At 40.4% G+C, this 21,204-nt stretch overlaps 1 protein-coding gene across 2 annotated transcripts in view; it reads right to left on the bottom strand.

Annotated features, from left to right (window-relative positions):
* Positions 1-15,086, bottom strand: part of LOC149323799 (ephrin-A5-like) — a 258,582-nt gene extending 243,496 nt beyond the window's left edge. For both annotated transcript variants that reach the window (XM_089492493.1, XM_089492501.1), the window contains exon 1: positions 14,711-15,086. In XM_089492493.1, the coding sequence (XP_089348619.1) occupies positions 14,711-14,841 (131 nt within the window). In that variant the 5' untranslated portion in view covers positions 14,842-15,086. The remainder of the gene's footprint in view (positions 1-14,710) is intronic.
* Positions 15,087-21,204: the final 6,118 nt, after the last annotated feature.

Here is a 21,204-nt window from a genome sequence, read left to right as displayed (position 1 = left end):
TAATGCCATCTGAAAAGAACAGAGAGGACTAATGCAACATGTAAAATTGTGTTTTTCCCAAAAGAAGCACTCTTGTCTACAGAATGATTACACTTCAGTTTGAGGGCATGATTCTTGCTGTTGCCATCAATTCTAAAAGAAGCACTGATGAAATAAACGCACACAAGCTTCTTATAAACTATTTTTTCTTAATTTGGATTGTGTACTGCCATTGACCAATCTAATCTAGATTTCAACTGTCGTGCAGATATCTGTAAACTGGGTATGGTCTCTACTAACATGTGTTTTGATTTGGCCTTATATATTGTTTGTTTAATCATTTATTTCAAGCATGGAATTTATATTTGCTTTTTAAAAAAAAAAATATTTCCAGGATTTGTTTATTTGGTGCATGGTCTGCTCTTTCGACAAATATAAGTACAAATATGGAGCCTGTCAAACCCATATTTCCATTGATATATGGCATCCATATTACTGTTTACTATATTACTATATATGCATAAATATAAGCATGAACATCTATAGAGTGTTATATTATAAGCACATAACAACATTATAGATGACCTCTACATATATAGTACACAGACTGAATGAAAAGATGGTACTTTGCATGATGCTTTTACGATCACGTGCTGCATTTTTTTCAATTCATCTTTTCATTCTTTCAGTCTGTTCACCACAGAAGTTTGTGATGTCATCACGTGCTTATAATACAACACTGTATATTTGTGCTTATTCAGTAGTATATAATAAAAAGTAATAAGAGTTCCATATTTCAATGATTTCTGCTTTTTGACAGCCCTCTGGTCTCTAATTTGTCAAATAAACAGAGAACTACTGTACATCACATTTGCCTAGTTAGTAAGAATCATTTGTGCATATTCACAATTTTGCTGAAATTGTGCTAATACAAAGTACTCTTAGCATTTTTATGGAACCTGTTTCTCAGAGTGTCTTTTGAAACCTCCTTTTAAAAATATAGCAGGATTTAAAATCATCTTCAAAGGTTCTCAAAATTTTAAGAGCCTTCAGCTAGTCACAACCCATAACTCTTTTGGAAAATATATTTGCAACCCATTTACAGTCAGCAAAATAATGAAGCATATGACAGCAGAGTACATCATTTGCATCTCTGAGTTCTCATTTGCCCAGCAGCCCCAATTATAATTATATTTGTAGGGCAAAATCCACTGTGTGCTATTGGTCACTAAGGAGAAAGACTAATTAACAGACATAAACAAAATAATCAGTAATATAAGAACATAACTCCAGGAGCACCAAAAAATGGCACCTATACTGTGCAGAAAAGCTTTACTCCCTACTGCCTTTTTTTAAACAACATGAACATGGAGCCTTACAAGTAAGACCTTCTACATGGCAAGCCTGCAAATGCTACGGTTTTTATGTTTGCATCAGAGCTGTTTCATTTTGTTTTGTTCTAAATGTAGCCTGCTGCTTTTTGTTACTATATAGACCAAGCAGTCTTTATATGTATGTATACACACACTCATACACAAAACTTTATATGTATGTATACACATACTTGCATACTAAGCTAAAGGTGGAAACCAAAAATCCTATTGTAGCATTTTAACATGTCTTTTGTTAGTTACTCTATCCATAGGAAAAAACCAGTGTGGTGTCGCGGTTTGAGCGTTGGGATTAGGACTCTGAAGACCAGGGTTCAAATCCCCACTCAGTGACAGAAACTTACTGGGTGACCTTGAGCAGATGGTACTCTTTCAGCCTCAGAGGAAGGCAAAGGCAAACCCCCCCTGAACAAATCGTGCCAAGAAAACCTCATGACAGGGTCACCATAAGTCAGAAACTACTTGAAGGAACCCTGCAATAACTTTCCATAGACCCAGTGTACTTTCACAGTAGTGACTTCCAGAGAACATTTCAATGGCCAATCCAGACAGTTCTGGTGGATTTACCAGAATTTGGAGCAGGGAGGGCCATGAGCAGAACTGTGCCTGCAGCCTCTAAGCCAGCCAATCCTCCACAGTGACTGGTAGCTGTTGACAGAATGGGATACTGGACATCTTTTTATACCAGGGCCTCACAACCCAAGTGCCTGGGAACTGTTGACCATTGGGATACTGGATATCTTTTTATACCAGGGTTTCTCCACCCAAATTCCCTGGAATCCTAGGGTTCCATGATAGGTCTGTAGAGGTTCTGCGTGACATTGTGACTGGGGGAAAAACTTTTTGATTGGTATATATAATATTTTTATGCAAGGGTTCCCTATAACCTAAAAATTATTTCAATGGTTCCTACAGGATGAAAAGAATGAGAAAGGTTGCCTTATGCAACCATATAAAAATTGTAAGCACTAATTTAACCCAGTTATCCCAGTATATTACTGCAATATAATTCCAGCCTCTTGGATATACATGAAAAAGATCCTGAGCAGGAGGAATGCGCAACTGTAGCAGGTTTCGGGCAAATTTTCTGCCCCTGGAACCTGCTGAGATCTCCCAAATTTTCCCCACCCATAAATGACAAGGCCAGAAGTTCACTTCTAGTTGTGAAAAATAAATGGTATTCTATAATGCTAAACAATGAAGGCACCATGCAGCCTGTTTTAAAAGAGCATTCAAAGCTGTGGATACTTCCGTTCTTGCTTCATTTCCATATCCTTTGTAATAAAGAAATTATTAAGCCATGATAAGAATACTTCAAGTATTATTATCCATCTATAAGTTGATCATATGCTAGATAAAGTATGTATAAATAACTTGGGTTACATTTTTCATGCCTGCATCTGATTGCGCTTAGGCCAAAAATCTCATATAAAATCTCCTTATAGAAATCCAGGTTCTGAAAACAAGATCAACACATATGGAAACAAATTAACAAGTATTCTTAATAGTATGAGAAATAATAATTCAGAAAGAGTAGTGGCAATATTAATTGCCTGGTTCAATTATTGTAGGATTAGTGTACTACTTTTGCTATGTAGAATATAGCTACAGCTGGGTGTTTTTTTTCCTTACTGCAAAATAACAATGGCAGACACAATCCAGATAAGGACCCTCATGGATACTTTTATCTCAGTATGTTCTAGTCCATATTAGAAACCACATTCCTGCAATCTGCATTGGGATGGGGAAGCTCCAGTTTCTTTTAAGGGGATCTGCAAATTGAACAAAGAATTTTCTGTAATACAAGCCAGCATCAGTGAAAAACCCTTACTAATTTAAATCACACAAACACACAGAATCTTTTGACTTTAGCATTAAAATACAATCATATACATATCTAATAAAAATAACTACTGATAAGTTCAACTACAGCTATTCTTAGGTAAGTAGCAGTAAGACTGCAGTCTTCAAGCTTTCATTAAGGGAGATACCTTTTAAATTGGCTTTGCCAACTGATAAAGCAAAGATAGCCTGTTCAGCAAGATGAAGGACCAACCTCCCCCCCCCCCCCCGGACCCACAGTCACTGATGCTGCTTGGTAACAGAAATACAGAAATCTGGACTTAAGGCACATGGAGACTCTAACTTTGTTCTAAAGGAGAATCCATTTCCAGGAGCATGCTTCTTATTATCTTACTCAGAATATGCGATACATTTTTCTGCTCAAAAAATGTTGGTTGGGAAGACCATGGGAAGGCAGAGACATGAAAGTGGTCACTACTTGACTAATGCTTTACTAATGCTATTTACTATTTTTTTAAAGAATATTTAAAAATAAAAATGTGCCCAAAATGGCCCCATTTGCCCAAAATTAATAATATTTGTAGCTGTGAGGCTAGTCTGAAAAACAGCATTCCCACCTCCTCTCTATTTCCCTCCAAAGTAACCAGTTACAGATAAGATTCTTACACAGAATGCATTACTTCCAAACCTTGGCCAATCTAGACATTTTAGATGTACTGAAGAGGGAGCTGATTTTGGCTCAGGTCCTGCTGGAGAGGCAGGAATGCATGCATTTCCTTTAAAATTACACATACCTTGTAATAAGACAAAGAAATAACCTGATTCATAGTTGCATGCTTCTTATCAAGCAAATAAATAATTAAGCCTTCAAACTTTCAACTGGATTCAACAGGACTTGGTCTCAAGATACATAAGACTGCAACCATTGTTTGCTTCATATTATTATATTGTATGTATTTATGTCTGTATATGCATATAGATTAGATAAAGACTTTGGGGTTTTCTTATTTTTTGTAGAAAAAAGAAATTCTACATTAGACAAAAAGATTTTTTTCAACATTTTGTTTATCCCGTCACATATTGTGTATAATACAACATGTGTCTAACAGTAGTATTTTTCTTAAATGCCAAGGTGAAAATGGTGACAATACAATATGCAATTAGGTTTTTTTATTATTATTCCCCTGACAGATATAGCTCTCCAAGCACCCCTTGCCTTTCCCTCTGTAAACATTACGGGAAAATGTGCTAATTACGGACATCACAGCTATGATGGGGTCTGTGCCAAGAGTGATTGGCAGTCTTGAATACCAGAAATGTATTTAAAAAAAGACTTATTTTACCTTCATAGGTCATTGCCCAATTAATTGGGGAGAAAAAACATATCCCTTCCTCCTACATTCCTTACTTCTTCTAATGTTGGTTATGTTAAAATATGAAAATGACTGATAATAAAGTTGAATGATAATAAATTCAACAATCACCCTCCAATCACAACCTGCACAAGCAGTCTATATTTAAGAACTAACTAATAAGAAGGGAATGTCCATAAAATATAATTGCTGTGAGTTGTCATATCCCCTTAGTTTTCCTTTCAGTACTATTTAGTAAACATGTAGAAGCAACAGCAGTTCCTCTGGCTGTTGAGATACTTTTTTGCCTAATTACTAATTGGGAGACACACTTTTTGGCAGCGGTTGTATCCCTATTATTTCCTGGTGTTGGCACAAAAACTCTTGTCAGGAGCACCACTACTTCTGCTGTACCCCTCTTAGTGATGGATCAGTAATTCTTAATACACCAAGCTTCTAAAGAATGGTTTTAAAATATAAAATGGATTGAACCAACAAGAGTAAACAAGTATCGCACATTGTTTTCATACATGAATTACTAAGCATTCTTCATGCACTGTATCAAAATAGTGCCTGTAATCAGAAAAAAAATAGAGAAAGGACAGACTAAAGACAAGAAGCTACGTTTCTTGTTGAAAGTCCACCACTTCCTTTTACAAGAGCAGCAAATGTACCAGTTTTGCCTTTCCATTTTCCCCAGTACATTAATTAAATAATTTTGACAAGAGGATCTAGTGGAAGAATGACAACAAAATCCTAAGCCAAGAGGAAGCTAATGCAGTATACAAATTTTCTACATATACCAAAAACAATTCCTTACTAGTAAATTTATACTTTTTAAAAAGAAACAGCTTGTCAAGTACTAAACGGAAAGCTGGCAAATATCCATACTATCAATGTTGAAGTTTGTAACTTGCTCTCTTTCATACCAATAACATCAAAAATACAATTTTACTATTCTAGTGACAGGACACTTTACATGCCAATAAAGTATTTTGCAGCTATTATTTCATTTTAGAAGTGTCACTGTTTCCAACACAATTCCAGGAATGGCTAGGAAAATACTGAATAGGCCAACCAAATTAGCCAATTTTAAGTTTACATGTTATTCTTCTAAAAAAGTAAACATCACTACCTTCATACTAGAATACAGCAGTCTGTAATTATAATACTGACAAAATGTTCTGAGTTGTTCTAATGATCGTACAAAAATTAAACAAAGGAGTTTGGTGTGGCTGCATATTTCTGACTTTATTAAAATGCAGAATTGTTTTCAATGCTACAAATTGAACTATTTTTATCTAATTGTTGAACATGGGTTTCATACATTAGGTCAAATATCTTTTGAGAATTCTTAAAGACACAAAATAAAACAATGTGATGGATTCAAGATGCTCCTTCCAAAAAAAACAGAATCGAAGGAAAGTTCCCAATATCTCATTCTCCTTGAACTACTCATATTTTTCCAGAGGATCACCTAACTCTCTAGAGGAATACTGCTCAAAGTAGTAGTCTATGGACCTGTGCCATTCCACAAGCCATCCTCTACCAATCCCTTGAGAGTTTTCAGGAAAGAAACAACTGTAGCCAATCAGCAAATATATGGTGTCAATGCCTGGCAAACTGAGGCAGGGCAATGCCGGTCTAAAATACATTCATAGAGCCGCACAGTATAGGAAGAATGTCCAAAATTTGACTCTCCCCCACTACTTATTCCTGTAGGAGTATCCCTTGAGTGGCTTTCTGCTCACAGAAAACTCTTCACCCAAAACAGTATGTTGAAACCCAACAGCTTACTGTTAGACGCTGCTTCTTATGGCCAACTCATACTTACATTTTTTCAGCTAATATTCATTTTCAATGTGAATATCCACTTGTTCAACATATATCCAACTTACAGATCACTATAACTTGGACATGTAATGAACCATTAACTTAACTTATCCTTACTGAAATGGATTGTACAAACAGACAAAGAAAGAAAAAAATGTAGACATTCGGCAAAAATATGCCTGGCATATCCTGAATCCAAACCAGTACGTTGAAACCCAACAGATTACTCCTAGATGTTATTTCATATGGCCAATTCATACTTCCATTTTTTTCAACAAATATTCACCTTCAATAATCACTAGAATTCAGAGACATAACCGTGTTAGTGTGAAATATGAGATGGTGCTACAAGATCCCTTTGTATACTTTCAATGGTTGGTCAGCATATATCCAATTTATGGATTACTATAACCTGGACATGTAAAGACACATTAACTTGATTAATGCTTACTGAAATCGACTGTGTAAACAGACAAAAGAAGAAACCATTGTAGCCAACCAACAAAAATATCCAACCAATGCCTAGTGCAAGGAGGGTGGGGAAATGCCAGTCTACTAATTCAGACAGCTGATTTAGTTGAGACCCAACAGGTTAGTGCTAGATTTTATTTCTTATGGCCAATTCATACTTCCATTTTTCCAGAAAATATTCACTTTCAATGATCATTCAACATGTATCCAGCTTACGGATTACTGTAACCTGGACATGTAAGAAACATTTAACTTAACTCATGCTTACTGAAATGAATTATAAAAACAGACAAATACAGTGACAAGAGCACTCCCTTTTTGTCTGAGGTTCCTTTAGCATTAAAGAAATAGTAGAAATGTGGAAATGAAAAGCCCAGTGCATAACTACACTATTTATGCTAATTGCAATTATTTTAATATGCAGCAAAGTTAAGAAATCTAAAGATCACGGATTCCTTATATTACTTTAGATGTAAGACTTTATATTTTATCACTATTTATAAGGGGGATGGATAATCATCTGTACTGGAAAACTACTCAGTTTAAAATGTTCCCAGTGCAGAAAAAAATTGACCGACAGTGAGCTAATAATTTTAGGCCCGTGTACACACACACACACATGCACACAAGCTGAAATAAAAAGCAAAATTACTGCACAACTGAAATGAAAGCATACTGGACACAGCATGTAAGCATGTTAATAAACATGGGAAAAGGCTTTTAAGTTAAAGCGCAGTGGCAAAGTTATACTACAGAATTTCAATAAACTATTTTACCAAACTCCTAACTCGAATCATATATAAAATCAACAATTATCTTGTACAATTCAGGATTGATCTCGAACATAAATGTACAGGCTTCACAGTCTCTCCATCCCCATTTTGCTACTTGCAAGAATGGAATGGGACAGTCAAGCAAAATGGAGGCTTCCAAGAGACTCAATGTGAACTGAAATTAAATTAGTGGATAAAAACTATCTTTGGAAATGGCATCAGCAATTTGGCATCGGTCATTACTTATATGAAGAATTGACATACATGTACACGGGTGCACACACCATGAAAGATGACAAATTTCTCACATTATACAGGATAGCAGAGCAGAAGTTTCACCATTTATTCCTATTAGCTAATGAGAAATTAGCTAACAGTAAAATACACCAAAATAATACTGAGAGGTACAAAGACCAGACTTCCTACCCAATTTTCTCCCATAGTTTTCCCTCCGTAAGTGCCATCCTTTCTCACCCCACTTCAAACTTCAAAAAGAATTGTGGGGATTACATGAAAGAGCAGTTCAAAGGGAAAAAGGGGCCTGTTGATGAATAGCACTTGCACCTAACCCTCAACCACTGTCTATATTTAACTCAGAAATATATATTTAAAAGTCTGGAGGAAAAGACAGCACCTGAATGTGATGCATTCAAAGCCCACTGGACCTCAGTTTATTCATATGGACATTATTCACTTCATTTGCCATGCAGACATTAAGGCCTTTGTTCCCCAACAGTTTCCTTCATCATATGTTGCTGCTGAAGAGATGCTGGCTGCCCACATTATGTATGGAGGACAAAATATTTTCAGTCAGAAGACATAAAACTAGGTGGTTTTTACTTCCATTTTAGACCTCTGTATTTTTGAGCAAGATTTAAGATAAAGATTGGACTAAATTCATTTTTTCCTTAAATGAAAAATAGGAATTCAGCACTGCAAGTTTTCAGTCTGTCACCAGTTAAATATAGAAATGTGCTCCTCAACAATATATGTACAAATATTTTCTTACATTATATGATTAGTAAAATCTTAGACTCTATGAAAATTCTGTTTACTTTTTTCAGATAGCTTCTTCACTAAACATGAATACTAAGGACATGTTTTTGCCTTGATGATACATCTCCTGTGGATTTCACCACAATATATATGAAGCACATTCAGTACGGTTAAGACTCTGAAACCCTAACAATATCCAGTTGTTTGTGGATAGTAATTCTGAGGGGCAGTACATTTCAGTAGTATTTCAAAGGCTGAAATACGACTGCAAAGTGGCTTTTATAACATTTCTCTTGTAAACGCAACATTTAAATTCTCAACGACTACTTATTTAAACAAAAATAGAAGAGAAATGTATACAAAATGAAACTGCTCTCAAAAGAATACAAATCACTCTAAACTGCTTAAGCTGGTTAAAACAATTCCAGGAGTTGAAGAACTGCATGTTTGATATTGGGATATGTTTGTTTGATAATTTAACACAAGCTAACCAAAATAAGGAATACAATTAAATATGAAACAAATCCAGTTTACCTCTTGTTACAATGTGTACAGTATTCATACACCACACACAAGTATACATGTGTGTTTCAACAAGGGTCCAAAACAGACTGCAGAAATAATCCAGTTTGAGACTGCTTTAACTGCCCTGATTCAGTGCTAGGGAATCCTGGGAATTGTGGCACCAAAATTCTCTGACAGAGAAGGCTAAATGTCTCACAAAGTACAGGTTTAACCTTCCCACTGAAAGTAACGTATGAAGATCATTGATATGTAAATGTTTTAACTTTTGTTAAAAGCTACACATTCAACTGTGTAATAAATGAAAGACTATATATTTCATAGCCCAGGTAAGAAATGCTTCTACAACAGTCTTATGTGACTAAATATTTCATCAACTTGGCTTAAAAGCATTAATTTGTCTTCTACCATTTGTTTCACTTTTAAAGATGTGGCAGTGTGAGCCTACGTCTACATATGTCTCACCTTCAAGGCATCAAAGGCAGAATGGTCAGGACGTCTGAACTCACTGTATTCATTCATTTTCTCATCCCAGCAAGGAGCTGGTGGATAGCTGGGTTCATGGGGAGATAGGAGAAAGACAGTAAGGCATATCTTTATCTGTCTTTCCTAACAGTAGATCATATCTCTCTCTCCAACCCAACCAGGTATCTCTATTAAGAGTGTATGCTTTAAAAAAAAAGAGGAATAATTAAGTGGCTCTTTTAACCGTCAGGCAAATGCCACCTTTTAGAAAAGTAAGGCCTACACAGCTCCTGTTTTTGAGTGGAGATGCTTTCAAGATAAAAGCAATGAAGAACCTTCAGAGCCACAAGGCTCAGAGTAACACTATTAAAATCAGCAGCAATACCTGTAATACGCTCCTGAAGATTTTCCATTATGATTCTAATCACAGGAAACTCACTGTATTAGAACTACCAAGGAAACATAAATGCCATGTATAGCTAATCCAAGAAAGTACTAATACTGTTTACACAATAAACATTCATAAGCAACTTAAAATGCAACCCTTCTGGCATGCTTGGTTCAATTTAGCAAGTCCTGCTGGGCTTAATAGAACATTTATGTAAATATAAGTAGTATCAAGCAACAGATACAAATGTATGTTAATTTATCTACAAATTAATCTCTCATCATGTAATAGACTGATTAACGAACAAAAAATTGGATGTTGGAAGTAAAGTCCTAACGCCAAGCAATGTCTAAAATTCACAAGTCACAGTACGACTTTGCAGAAATTAAGTGGGTCAAGTGCTTTGATTTTATGAAGTGCTGAACATTTTTAAACATTCTCACTTCCTATAGAATCTTTGAAAGTTAGCCTATTTTAAGTTTACGAGTCAAGTACAAGCGTCAAATATGCATTTCTGTTCCATTAATTTCAGTGAGAAGAAAAACCATCTCTGAAATCTCTGCCATCAGTCCTGGCCCTCCTTCACTGCAACAAAATAAAAGAATAGTTTGAAAATGAAAACCTGACTCATTTTGTACTGGTACAATCCTGTCTACAATTATTGTGACAAAGCAACAGTTGTGACAAGCAGTATTAGTGAATGCAAAACTACAGTCCTATGGACAACTACCCAAGTATGAACCCTCTTGGAATCTGTTTTTGAGTAAGCATGCACAGAACTGCACTGTACGTTAGCTAAATGTCAGATCAGAAATTTAATTAAACGTATATTTTCTAATCACACATGTCCACGGGCAGCTTTGGAAGAACTATTTTCATACAATATTTTGTTTTTATAGATTCATATATAAATGTTCTTTGATTGAGCTAACATTAGCATCACCGATTAGCCTGCTTTACAAATAACATGCAGAACATGAAGCGATGGGCTCTGCAGTGCCAAAAACTTTGCTCGACACAGAAAGTTTTGGCAGAATGAAGTCACATAGTTTGCCTCTACATTCCGACAGAATTCATCTGTTCTTCAATACAGACTCTCCTAAATCCTAAATGCAGAGCTAATAGCTCTGAAAGCTTGAGGTCCACATACATGTAATAGTAACAAAACCACGTACATCATAGTTTCAGAGTATTTCTCTAGGAATTCTCATAATGAGTTTAGGAATAGTAATTTAGGAATACCTTCCTAGCCTAATCAAAATATAAACCATATCAGTTATAACTGCTACTTTACAAAAGAAGTTGTATTACTTTTCAAAATTTGCCTCTTCTGTGATAGTTTTGTTTACTACTAATATATTCAATTAACACTTCAGAATGCAACTATACCAGTATTTCACATTAATTGGTATATAACCAAATATAAACACATCTATGTTTGAACTGGATTGTCACTCATTTGCTTTTTTCCATGAAGAAATTCTTCATTGAATTCTTCTTTAATAAGAATTTAAAATGCATTATCAGCTTGTGAGAAAGATATATATAAGTTCAGTAACACTTACCCGAGCTATTGAGAAAAGTTTACCACTTTTGCTTTTCTAGAAATATATTGTTTTTTCTTGATTTTATTCTCAATGGCTTAATTCCTTCATGGTTCCCCAATTTACAGGAACAAACCTACACAGCTTTATTTCAAACTAAGCCCACTGAGTTTAATGGACCACACTCAATAATAAATGCATTTAGTTTTTTCAACTGTGGAGTAAGGGAGCCAATACAAACAATATAATTTGACAAGCAAAATATTAAGTTATCCACCATTTCCTTAGAACTGCCAACTTTATTAAAAACTTATTCCTTTACTATGGGCAACGTGTTTTTTAAATACATATATATATATATATATATATACTATGATCATTATCAGTTCAGGATTTTTGATCCTGTACCATAAGCTGCTAAAATATATAGCAATTTCTCTTAACTTTTAACACTGATCTAAAGAACTGTTTGCCAGATTCAACAGTTTGATTCCAGAGTCAAGTAAGCTTTGCAATATACAGAAATACCAAGTGAAAACATACCCAGAGAGGAAAAAGAAAAGCGTATAACTTCATCATGTTACCTTGTACTTAAGCTTGGAAGTTCCACATTTACTACCGAAGCCTAGTTTTCTAAAGCATTATGGACAGGAATTTATTCTCCCCCCCCCCCAAAAAAAAAAAGTTACCTGTATAAAGTTCTCTAATTCATTACTCCTCTGCTATTTTAAAAACATACACGTTTCCTTGGCAGTCTTCACAAAAGTTCCCACTTAACTAGGTGCTTTCTGGTTCACTGGTTTAAATGCTCCAGCTCTGACCCCACTGTTCCATGGATTATTTATAGTGAAGTATTGTACCTACATCACATGTTTAATTGATACCATAACAGGCCGAGAAGCAAAACATTTAAGACTATGCTTTGATTTAACCGAGAAAGAAACATGTGCAAGTCATTTGGTCAAATTCAAAGCAGCAAGTATGTCTGCATTCACAAGCAGAGCGGGAGAATTCGGTTCATTATGTCGCTACCTTCAACAAGGACATACATTTTATCTTCTAACTTTTTAATGCTAAAAAGGAAGAACTTGCCCTCAAGAGGAAACCTACTACAAAATGCCTCTGGAGTTCTGCCTGTTGCAGCCATTCCCTAATTCCACCTGAAGCTTTTCTGGCTGCTGTTTTATCTCCAGTACGATGGGAAAGCGGTGACAGGTTTTGAAAACACAAGGGTTAGCAAACTATAATCGAGAAAATTAACTTGAAGGAACACTACTTAGTGTCACTCCGCCTTATGGTTTGTTACGCTTAAATTGAGTGCGCAAAAGTAACCTTCTGAATCGTCTGCTGATCTCCAGATACTTTTAAACTCTGACACCCTCTGTTTTCAAGACCTCCCTCAAATACAGCTAGATTTTATCAATTCAAATATCCTTTTTCTAAAGAAACACATCTACTGCAACAAAAAGCCAATGCACTTATCTCAATGCAAACCGGCATATCATGAAGCTAGCAGAAAGATAACATTGGATAAAATGTCCTCAGTCTTACTCAGAACAGTCCAACAAATTTACAAGAGCTGTTTATTTATTTGTTTGTTTTAAAAAGGCTACTCACATCTGTTTAGCACTGCATTCCCAACCAACCCCTCCAAAAACCCCTATAAAAACTAAGTTGCCATGTTTATAGGATGGCATCCTGGACAAAAGGCTCTAATTTTTCAGATGCTGAGAAGTAGGAGAAACCATCAGGGCTCAGCACAGCCCTCAATCCCAAACTTGTTCATCAAAAACAAAAAAGCTGACTAACTGCGATGTTGATGGGAAAGTTTTGAAGCACAAATGCTGTAGGTTTTCTTTGCCTTTATAGTTGCCACAGATAAGCAAAGGAAGAGAGGAAAGTTCTCTTCCCACAACCCCAACTGGCCACTTTATACTGAATTGTGTTTTGTCTAGTATTATTTTTAAATGTTTCCTGTGGCATAACCTCTCTCTCTTTCCCCCAGCCTCAGTCTCCTTTCCTAGTGAGGGCTGCTTTCCCTCCATTCACCCTCCAGACCCACAGCTGCTTTCCTTTGCACTCGCAAGGCATCGTCCCCAAGCCCTTGGCACCTGAATCCCAGGACAGCTGGAGTGGCCCTTTCTGTCTCTAGGAGACATCAACAAGCATCCTTTGGCCCTGGGGTGAAAAACCCTGAAAACTTGGAGCTGTGTGTGTTATTGTTGTTACTGGTTTAAGCAGATTCTGCAAGAGCCACCGAGTCTCCTCCTAGGCTCAAAGGAGGAAGGATGGAGAAGGAGAGGAACTTGTGCCAAGGCTCCTAAACAGGTGCCCCAAGTGGCTATTCCTAGGCAGGGCTATGCCACATGAAAATAGACAGATCAGATCCCCTTTGGCACAAGCCCTCCCTCCTCTGTGGCTGTCTCTACCATGAACTTTGGGAAGTTCCCCTGCCCTAAGAGGCGACAGAGAAAGCTCTGTCTTGCTTTCTTTGAGGGAGGGGGGGGGGGTGTTCTTCCCCTTCCTCCCTTTCTTTCCCTCTCCCAAATCAAAGCCTGGTCCTGAAGGAAACTCCCCCAGCCAAACCCAGAGGCTGGCTTCCTGGGTGCGCTTTCCTTGCCTTGTGGAGGCGAGGGGCTGGAAGCAGCTGCAGGCAAGAAGAGCCTTCCTTGTCTTGGGGCTCGGGGGGAAGCCGAGCAAGAAAGGCCCTGAGCCAAGCCCCCCAGAAGGAAAGGGCTTTGGGTCTGGGGGTCTTTCGGGCTCTTAGGCAGCCATGCTCTGCTGCAAGAGCTGATGCCCGAGGCTTGGCCAGCAGCCGAAGAGCCAGAAGGAGCCGAGGATGGGCATCTTCAGAGAGAGCTCCGAAGGGGCCAGGAACAAACTCTTCCAGAGCCCATGTGGCCACAGAACAGCCCGAAAGACCCACCAATGAAAATGGATGGATGGATGGATGCTGCTCCTGGAAGCCTTGGCCTTCAGCTCCGAGGGAAAGTTGCTTCCCAAGAAGCAGCTCCCCCGACGGCGGCGGCGGCGGCGGCGGCGGAGGAGGAGGAGGAGGAGAGTCCTCTCCTGCTGCTGAGCCCTGGAAAGACAGGCTTCCAACCCCCCCCCTTCAAGAGACACCGGAGAGGCTGCCTGGGGGCTGAGCCGAGGCCGAGGGGGCTGGGGGTGTCCCCTTGCCCTTCTTCCTCACCTGGGGTTGGTGCTGTTCCAATAGACGGCGTAGCGGTCGGCCACCGCCTTGGAGCCGGGCTCCTGGCCGAAGGCGCGGTGCATCCAGAGCCCCAGCAGCAGCAGCGTCAGCCTCTCCGCCGAGCGCCGCATCCCGAGGCAGAGACCCAGAGAGACAGACAGACAGAGAGAGACAGGGAGACCCTCGGAGGAAAGGGCCCCGGAGACGCCGCCTCCTCTTCGGCTTCTCTCTCTCGCTTTCTCCAAGAGCGCCAGCGAAGGAAGAGAAGTCACCAGGCGGAGCCCAAGAGCAGGGGGCCCCTCGGCAGCCCCAGGCGGAGGAGGGGGGTCCCGAGCGGAGCCCCAGGCGAGGCAGGCACCGGCCCTGCTGCCCTTCCTCTTCCCGCCTTTTGGACCAGGCAGAAGGGGCGAGAGAGAGGAGCCTCGGGGGCGGCCAAGTCCACTTGGGCGCCGGGGCCCCTGCTCCTTCTTCTTCTTCTCTTCCTCCTCTGGCTCTCTGCTCCTGGCCTGCCTGGCTCCTTCGGGGGAGGGACTGGCAGAGCCCGGCAGAGGCGTCGAGGACGGCGGAGGCGGCGGCGGCTGCTTGCGGTCGGGTCCTTCTCTCAATGAAGAGGAAGGCAGCAGAGAAGCCAAGGCAGCGGCAGCAGCAGCAGCAGCGGAGGGGAAGGCGGCCGGCGGAGTCCCGGGGTGTTGCTCTGCTGCTGGAGGCTGAGGAGGAGAGGCGAGGGGCCCCTGAGGCGAGCCCTCCCTCCGCCTTCTTCTGGCAGCCAAGAGGAGGAGGAGGAGGAGGAGGAGGCTCCGGAGCAAGGCAGCCTCCCCAGTCCCCCGAACGTCAACTTTGCAAAAAGAGGAGGAAGGAGGAGGAGGCAAAGGAGGGAAGGGGAGGGAAGAGGAAGAAGGAGCCTCAAGGGAGGCAGCGAGGGAGAGGGAGAGGGAGAGGGAGGGCCGGACCCGAAAGAAGGAGGCGGCCGCGGCTTCCCTCCTCCTCCTCCTCCTCCTCCCTCGGGAGCAGCAAGCAGCCCCTCTCTCTCTCTCTCTCTCTCTCTCTCTCTGGACTCCCAGGAAGGCAAGGCAAGGGGAGGGGGGGAGGGGGAGGCCAGAGGGCCAAAGAGGAGGACGGGGAAACAAAAAAGATTGGAAAGAGGGGGGGTCTAAATGGTGACGCCCCTGATTTTCTTTCTAGGCAGAGACCGGCTCCTTCCTGGTGGGAATGGGCCGCAGCTGAAGGGAGGAAGGAGAGCAAGGAAAGGAGGAGGAGGGCCAGAGGTTAGGGAGCTCTACAACAGACAGACAGACAGACAGAGAGAGAGAGAGAGAGAGGTGTGTCTGGGTAGATATATATATATATATATACACATACATGTGTGTGTAGACAGATAGATCTGTGTGTACAGAGAGAGCTCGCTCTCTCGCTCTCTATATATATATCTTTGTGTGTGTGTGTATATATATGTATATACACACACACAAATATAGAGATAGATGTGTATAGATAGAAGTGTGTGTCTATATACAGAGAGAGGGATGTGTATGTATGGATAGATAGATTTGTGTCTATATAGAGAGAGGTGTGTGTGTGTGTGTGTGTGTGTGTGTATATATATCCACCTCTCTCTGTGTGTGTGTGTGTGTGTATGCACCTACGTGCGGGTGCCTGTCTGGAAGCGCGCCCCTGTGCTGTGCGCGTGCCCGAGGGGGCGGGGGCGCGCTCCTGAGGGAATTTTTCTTTATTCCCTATGCTTGCATGCAGTGGATTTGCAGAAGGAAGGAAGGAGGGAAAGCTCATTAATAACTTCCTCCTCCTCCTCCTCCTCCTCGCTCAGGATTAGATTGGAAGCCCAGGGGAGGGGCGTGGCTTCGGCCCTGGCCCCGCCCCCTCTGCCCAATTGGGCCCCGCCCCTCCGTCTTGCCCAACCGGGAACCGGGAAGGAGCTCGCTCCCAAAGGCCTGGGTGCTGCAGCAGGGAAAGCGTTGGCAAGAGGGAGAGCATAAGCCAGGGCACTAGGGAAAGTAGGGATGGGGTGACCTCCTCCACAGTCCACAAGAGAGTGGTTCAAAGCAAATGTGGCGAGCTTGGGAAGGCCCCAAGGCTTCTTCCTTAGGCCAAGGGGTTCAAAGGCATCCAGGAGAGGGGGAAAAGAGATGCTCTTAAGGGCCCTGACTAACACTGCCATCTCTTTTTTCCCTCTCCTGGATGCTTTTTGACCCCCTTGGCCTAAGGAAGAAGCCTTCCCAAGCTTGCATCCTGACTTTGGTGCATTTCCAAGAGCTTTCATAGGTGCCTCTCCAAGGGCAGGATTCGCAGCCAGGCCCTCTCCGACCCCAGCTGACCTTTCTCCAACAAGCCAGGGCCAGGCCTTGTGTTGACACTGCCCAGCCTTTCTTAGAAAACCCCGCCTTGCCCAGGTCCAAAGTCCACCCGCACCAGGCCATCGTTGGACTGAATGACTCGTCTCCCTAGAAATGTTGCTTTTGTGCCATGCTTGCTGCTGTTGTCGGGTGCCTTCAGGTTTTCTTGGCCAGCTTCTTCAGAGGGACTTATTGCCCTCCCCTGAGGCTGAGACAGTGTGACTTGCCCAGGGCCTGCTTTCCTGGCCAAGGAGGGCAAGATTTGAACCCTGCTCTCCAGAGTCACAATCCAACGCTCAAACCATGACTATTATGTCCTTGTTTAGTATTTCCCTAAAACTTTTCAACAAATACTCCCAACTTGGAAGCCTCTGGGGTCACGGCCAAGGACCAGGATCAGAATTGCACAGCCTTGAGCCTGTCTGTTCAAGTGGGATGAAACCGGGTTATTTCTGCCATGCAGATGCAGCCATACACTCCTCCAAAATCAGGCATCCTCGTATTCTTCAGTCTTTCATCCTTTTGGCATCTCTCTGTAAACAGTTTCTTCTGGCTTTCCAGCGGTTTGAAAGGGCCCAGACTCCCTCTAGTGGACGATTGGGAGATCGCACTTTATCTGGGCATTTCTCAATAAAACTTGCTAGGAACCTGGTCTTCTCTCTCTCTCTCCAAAGTCTGCTCCTTGAATCCAATTAGGGAGGCCTGATCTTTGCTGAGACATACTCCTAAAAGTCTCACTTCATTCTGCCTTTCCGTCCCAGATGTTAACAGTTTTGTCTGGATCACCAGGCCTCTGCATAATAAGGTTTTCCCCCCAGTCACTGCTTTTGCAAGGGAATTTATATTAACAATTTCATTTATTTATTGTTAATTTTTTATTGACTACAAATATATACATGTAACATACACAAAGTACAAACATATAACAAATGACATATCTAAAATATAGCAGTCTAACAAGCAAACAACAATTAAAAAGCTATTAAATTCTCTTTGCTTGTATATCATCATTAACTCACGGATAAATATCTTCTTTATTTACAAAGGAAAAAACCTAGCTTCCTACCGTCTTTAAGTCTTCTCTGACAGGTCTATAAGTCATTTGTCTATTTCTCTATCTTCCTCTGTTTTTTTCCCTTTTATTAAACAATTACAATGTTTTCTATTCAAGCTTATATATATATATATATATATATATATATATATATATATATATATCTCCAAATAGTTATTTACATAAAAATCTATTTCACTCTATTTTATCCTCTCGGGACATTCGTATAGAAAGAAACCCCCTCTCCAAAAAAAAAAAAAGATAATATCAGTAATGGGGAAGTTCAAAAAGTATGTTGTTTTATTCTTCTCAAAGGGAGAAAACAATATCATACAAGTAATTTTAATTTCCCTCTCTCTGTAATTCTTAAGAATTTTAAATGCACCAAACAGTGATACCTTTATGGGGCCAAACAGAATGCCCAGTATACATCTTGCAAGCTTTCGAAGCTCCACTGGCTTCTTCCTCAGGCAAAGCATACAGGAGGAGAAAAAAATGATCAGTTTAGTCATAGGCCTACATTTTGTCAAGATGTTCTCAGCTGAGATGTTCTGGATGGCCTATGAGTAACATTGTCATTAGTTTTTTTGTGTGTGTTTTTTGGGGGGAGGGGGGGTTTCAGGCTGCATGGCCATGTTCTGGAAGAGTTGAGTCCTGACGTTTCACCAGCATATGTGGCTGGCATCTTCAGGAATGAAACGTCAGGAATAAACTCTTCCAGAACATGGCCACATAGCTTGAAAAGCCTGGGGGGGGGGGGAACCTATGGAAAGCTGTGAAAGCCTTCAGCTTTATATTTAACATCATTATTTTTCCCTCTTGTGTGATTTTTAATGCCTTTGTCGGATGAAGAAGCTGGTGGAGCTTTGAAAGCTTGCAACATGTATGCTGGGTATATTGTGGTTGGCCTGATAAAGGCATCACTCTTTAGTGGATTTTGGGTGTTATTGTACTTTGCAGTATGGCCAACATAGCTGCCCCAGATATAACTAGTTCTTGAATTATATGAGCAGTACATACATTCATATCTGTGGAAGCATAAGGAGTGGTCTGAATCACCGGGGGGAGTGGAATGTGGGTGTAGAAGTGTGTGTTTGGAAGGCAAAGTCTGTCATAATATGCTGCATTGTGTGTTTCGGTATCACTGTAACCGATTACTTCTTACTTCTATATACCGGTGAAGTGGCAAATATAGTATCGGGAAGTTAGACTGATAAAGTGGTGACAATCTGCCCTGACTCATTTGTTCCTCCCCTTTTGCATATGAACACATCAGTGCATTTGCTGGTGAGGGCTTTTATCTCAGAGTGGGACCTCAGTATGCTGATGTGAATTTAGCCAGGCCAATTCACAGCAACAAGTTGTGAGACTGGATAGGCTGTGTTTGCATCAATAGCTGCTTTTAAAGTGAAGCAACCCAAAATAACAGGCAATCTGGCATTAAGGAAGTGCAGATCCCAATGCTATGGCTACAGACATAATTCCCTGTGCACTGTGGAGATTGTGGAAGTTAATCACACAGACTATACTCACAGTTGCTTGTGAAGAACTATTTGCCACCAGGATCAACGGGGCTTTATTCCAGGTTTGGATTCTGTACACCAAGGATAAAACCAACATAATTTAAGGAAAGAGAGGGCTTAAAATTATTGCAAAAATTTGTGTGTCTCTTTCTTTTTTGACACTGGCATAATATCCTGCTTTAATTCTTATTTTTCTACGGCATACAAAGTATGTAAAAGAATAAAATAACAGATGTCAATTTTCAATGTTCATTAATAGGCATCACACTGACACAGCTAACTTCAACAAAATAAGATACAATTGTCCTAGCTCAATTTTCCAAAGGATAGATAAGTGAATAATGTATTTGAGTAATATACAAATGTAACAGACTCAATAACTTTGCATCAACTACACTTGCTTTAAAAAAAGCAAAAGTCAATAGTTGTCAACAGGACTATTGGATTAGCAAATGTCATAACAAAAGCAATTCATATGGGTATATTGACTATTGCATCCAGTCAGATATCAGCCCATCTGATGTACCCTTCCATAGTGACATAATTAATTATCGATGTCAAAGTTATAAACTACTTCTGCATGCCAATAAACACCTCTGACCTTGGTCTATAATTAGTAGAATTATAAGGGGTGTGAACAAATGACTTGTTCAGCATTAACATGGCATTTGAAATAAAAAACTTTTACAAAGTGTTTACAAGGCAATATAATGGAACAATCACACAACTTCCCTTTACAAACATACTGTCCTTCTGTATTAACATATTGTCCTGCTCTATTAAGGACTGTCCCTATTAAGACCTATGTATAACGTCTGTCTGACTGTATTTTATTCTGTCTTTTAATGGTCTTGTTACGACAGAGATGGAGATCATGTGGTTCTTCAGATGGTAAAGTGCAAGTCCAGTGGTGATTGCATTCTGCCCTTCAAACAGACAGATATGGAGCAGTATCACCAGTTATGAAAGAAGAAGGACTGTGCCCTGTTACATCTGATCCTTGTGGGTCACATAATCATACAGTTGGAAGAGGCCTCCAGGGCCATCCAGTCAAACCTCCTGCCATGCAAGAAGACATCATCAAGCACTCCAACCTCTGTTTTAAAACCCCTGCAACATATTTTAAGCAGAACCTAAGTTGTGTCTCATACATCAGTGCATAATTTCTAGAAAGATGGACATGTCAGTCTTCTGTGAACACCACAGACTGTTGCACCTTCAAGACTATGTTTTTGATAAAGTTGCCTCTAGCCCACATGCAGGAGCAGGAGAAACTTTTACCTTGAAGACACCAGGTATGAAATTTGGGGAAGGAGGGAGTTCCCTGGATTCTTCTCGGTTTCACTTAGCCCTTGAGCCATCATAGCCACATGTATTGAATGCATCCCACACTTCACTGGAGCACAAGGTGGCATCACCAGCAGTAGCAGCATGATACAATGGGCCCTTGTTATCTGCTAGGGTTTGGTTCCAGGACCCCCCTGTGGACACCAAAATCCATGGATGCTCAAATTCCATTAAATATAATGGCAAAGTAAAATGGTGCCTCTTATATAAAATGGCATAATC

The sequence above is a fragment of the Sceloporus occidentalis genome, unplaced genomic scaffold (genome assembly GCF_023333645.1).
Source record: "Sceloporus occidentalis isolate IW3139 unplaced genomic scaffold, rSceOcc1.0.p SCAF_1, whole genome shotgun sequence".
NCBI lineage: Eukaryota > Metazoa > Chordata > Lepidosauria > Squamata > Phrynosomatidae > Sceloporus > Sceloporus occidentalis.
The sequence above is the reverse complement of the archived record's forward strand: the minus strand, read 5'-3'. Positions and strand labels throughout refer to the sequence as shown.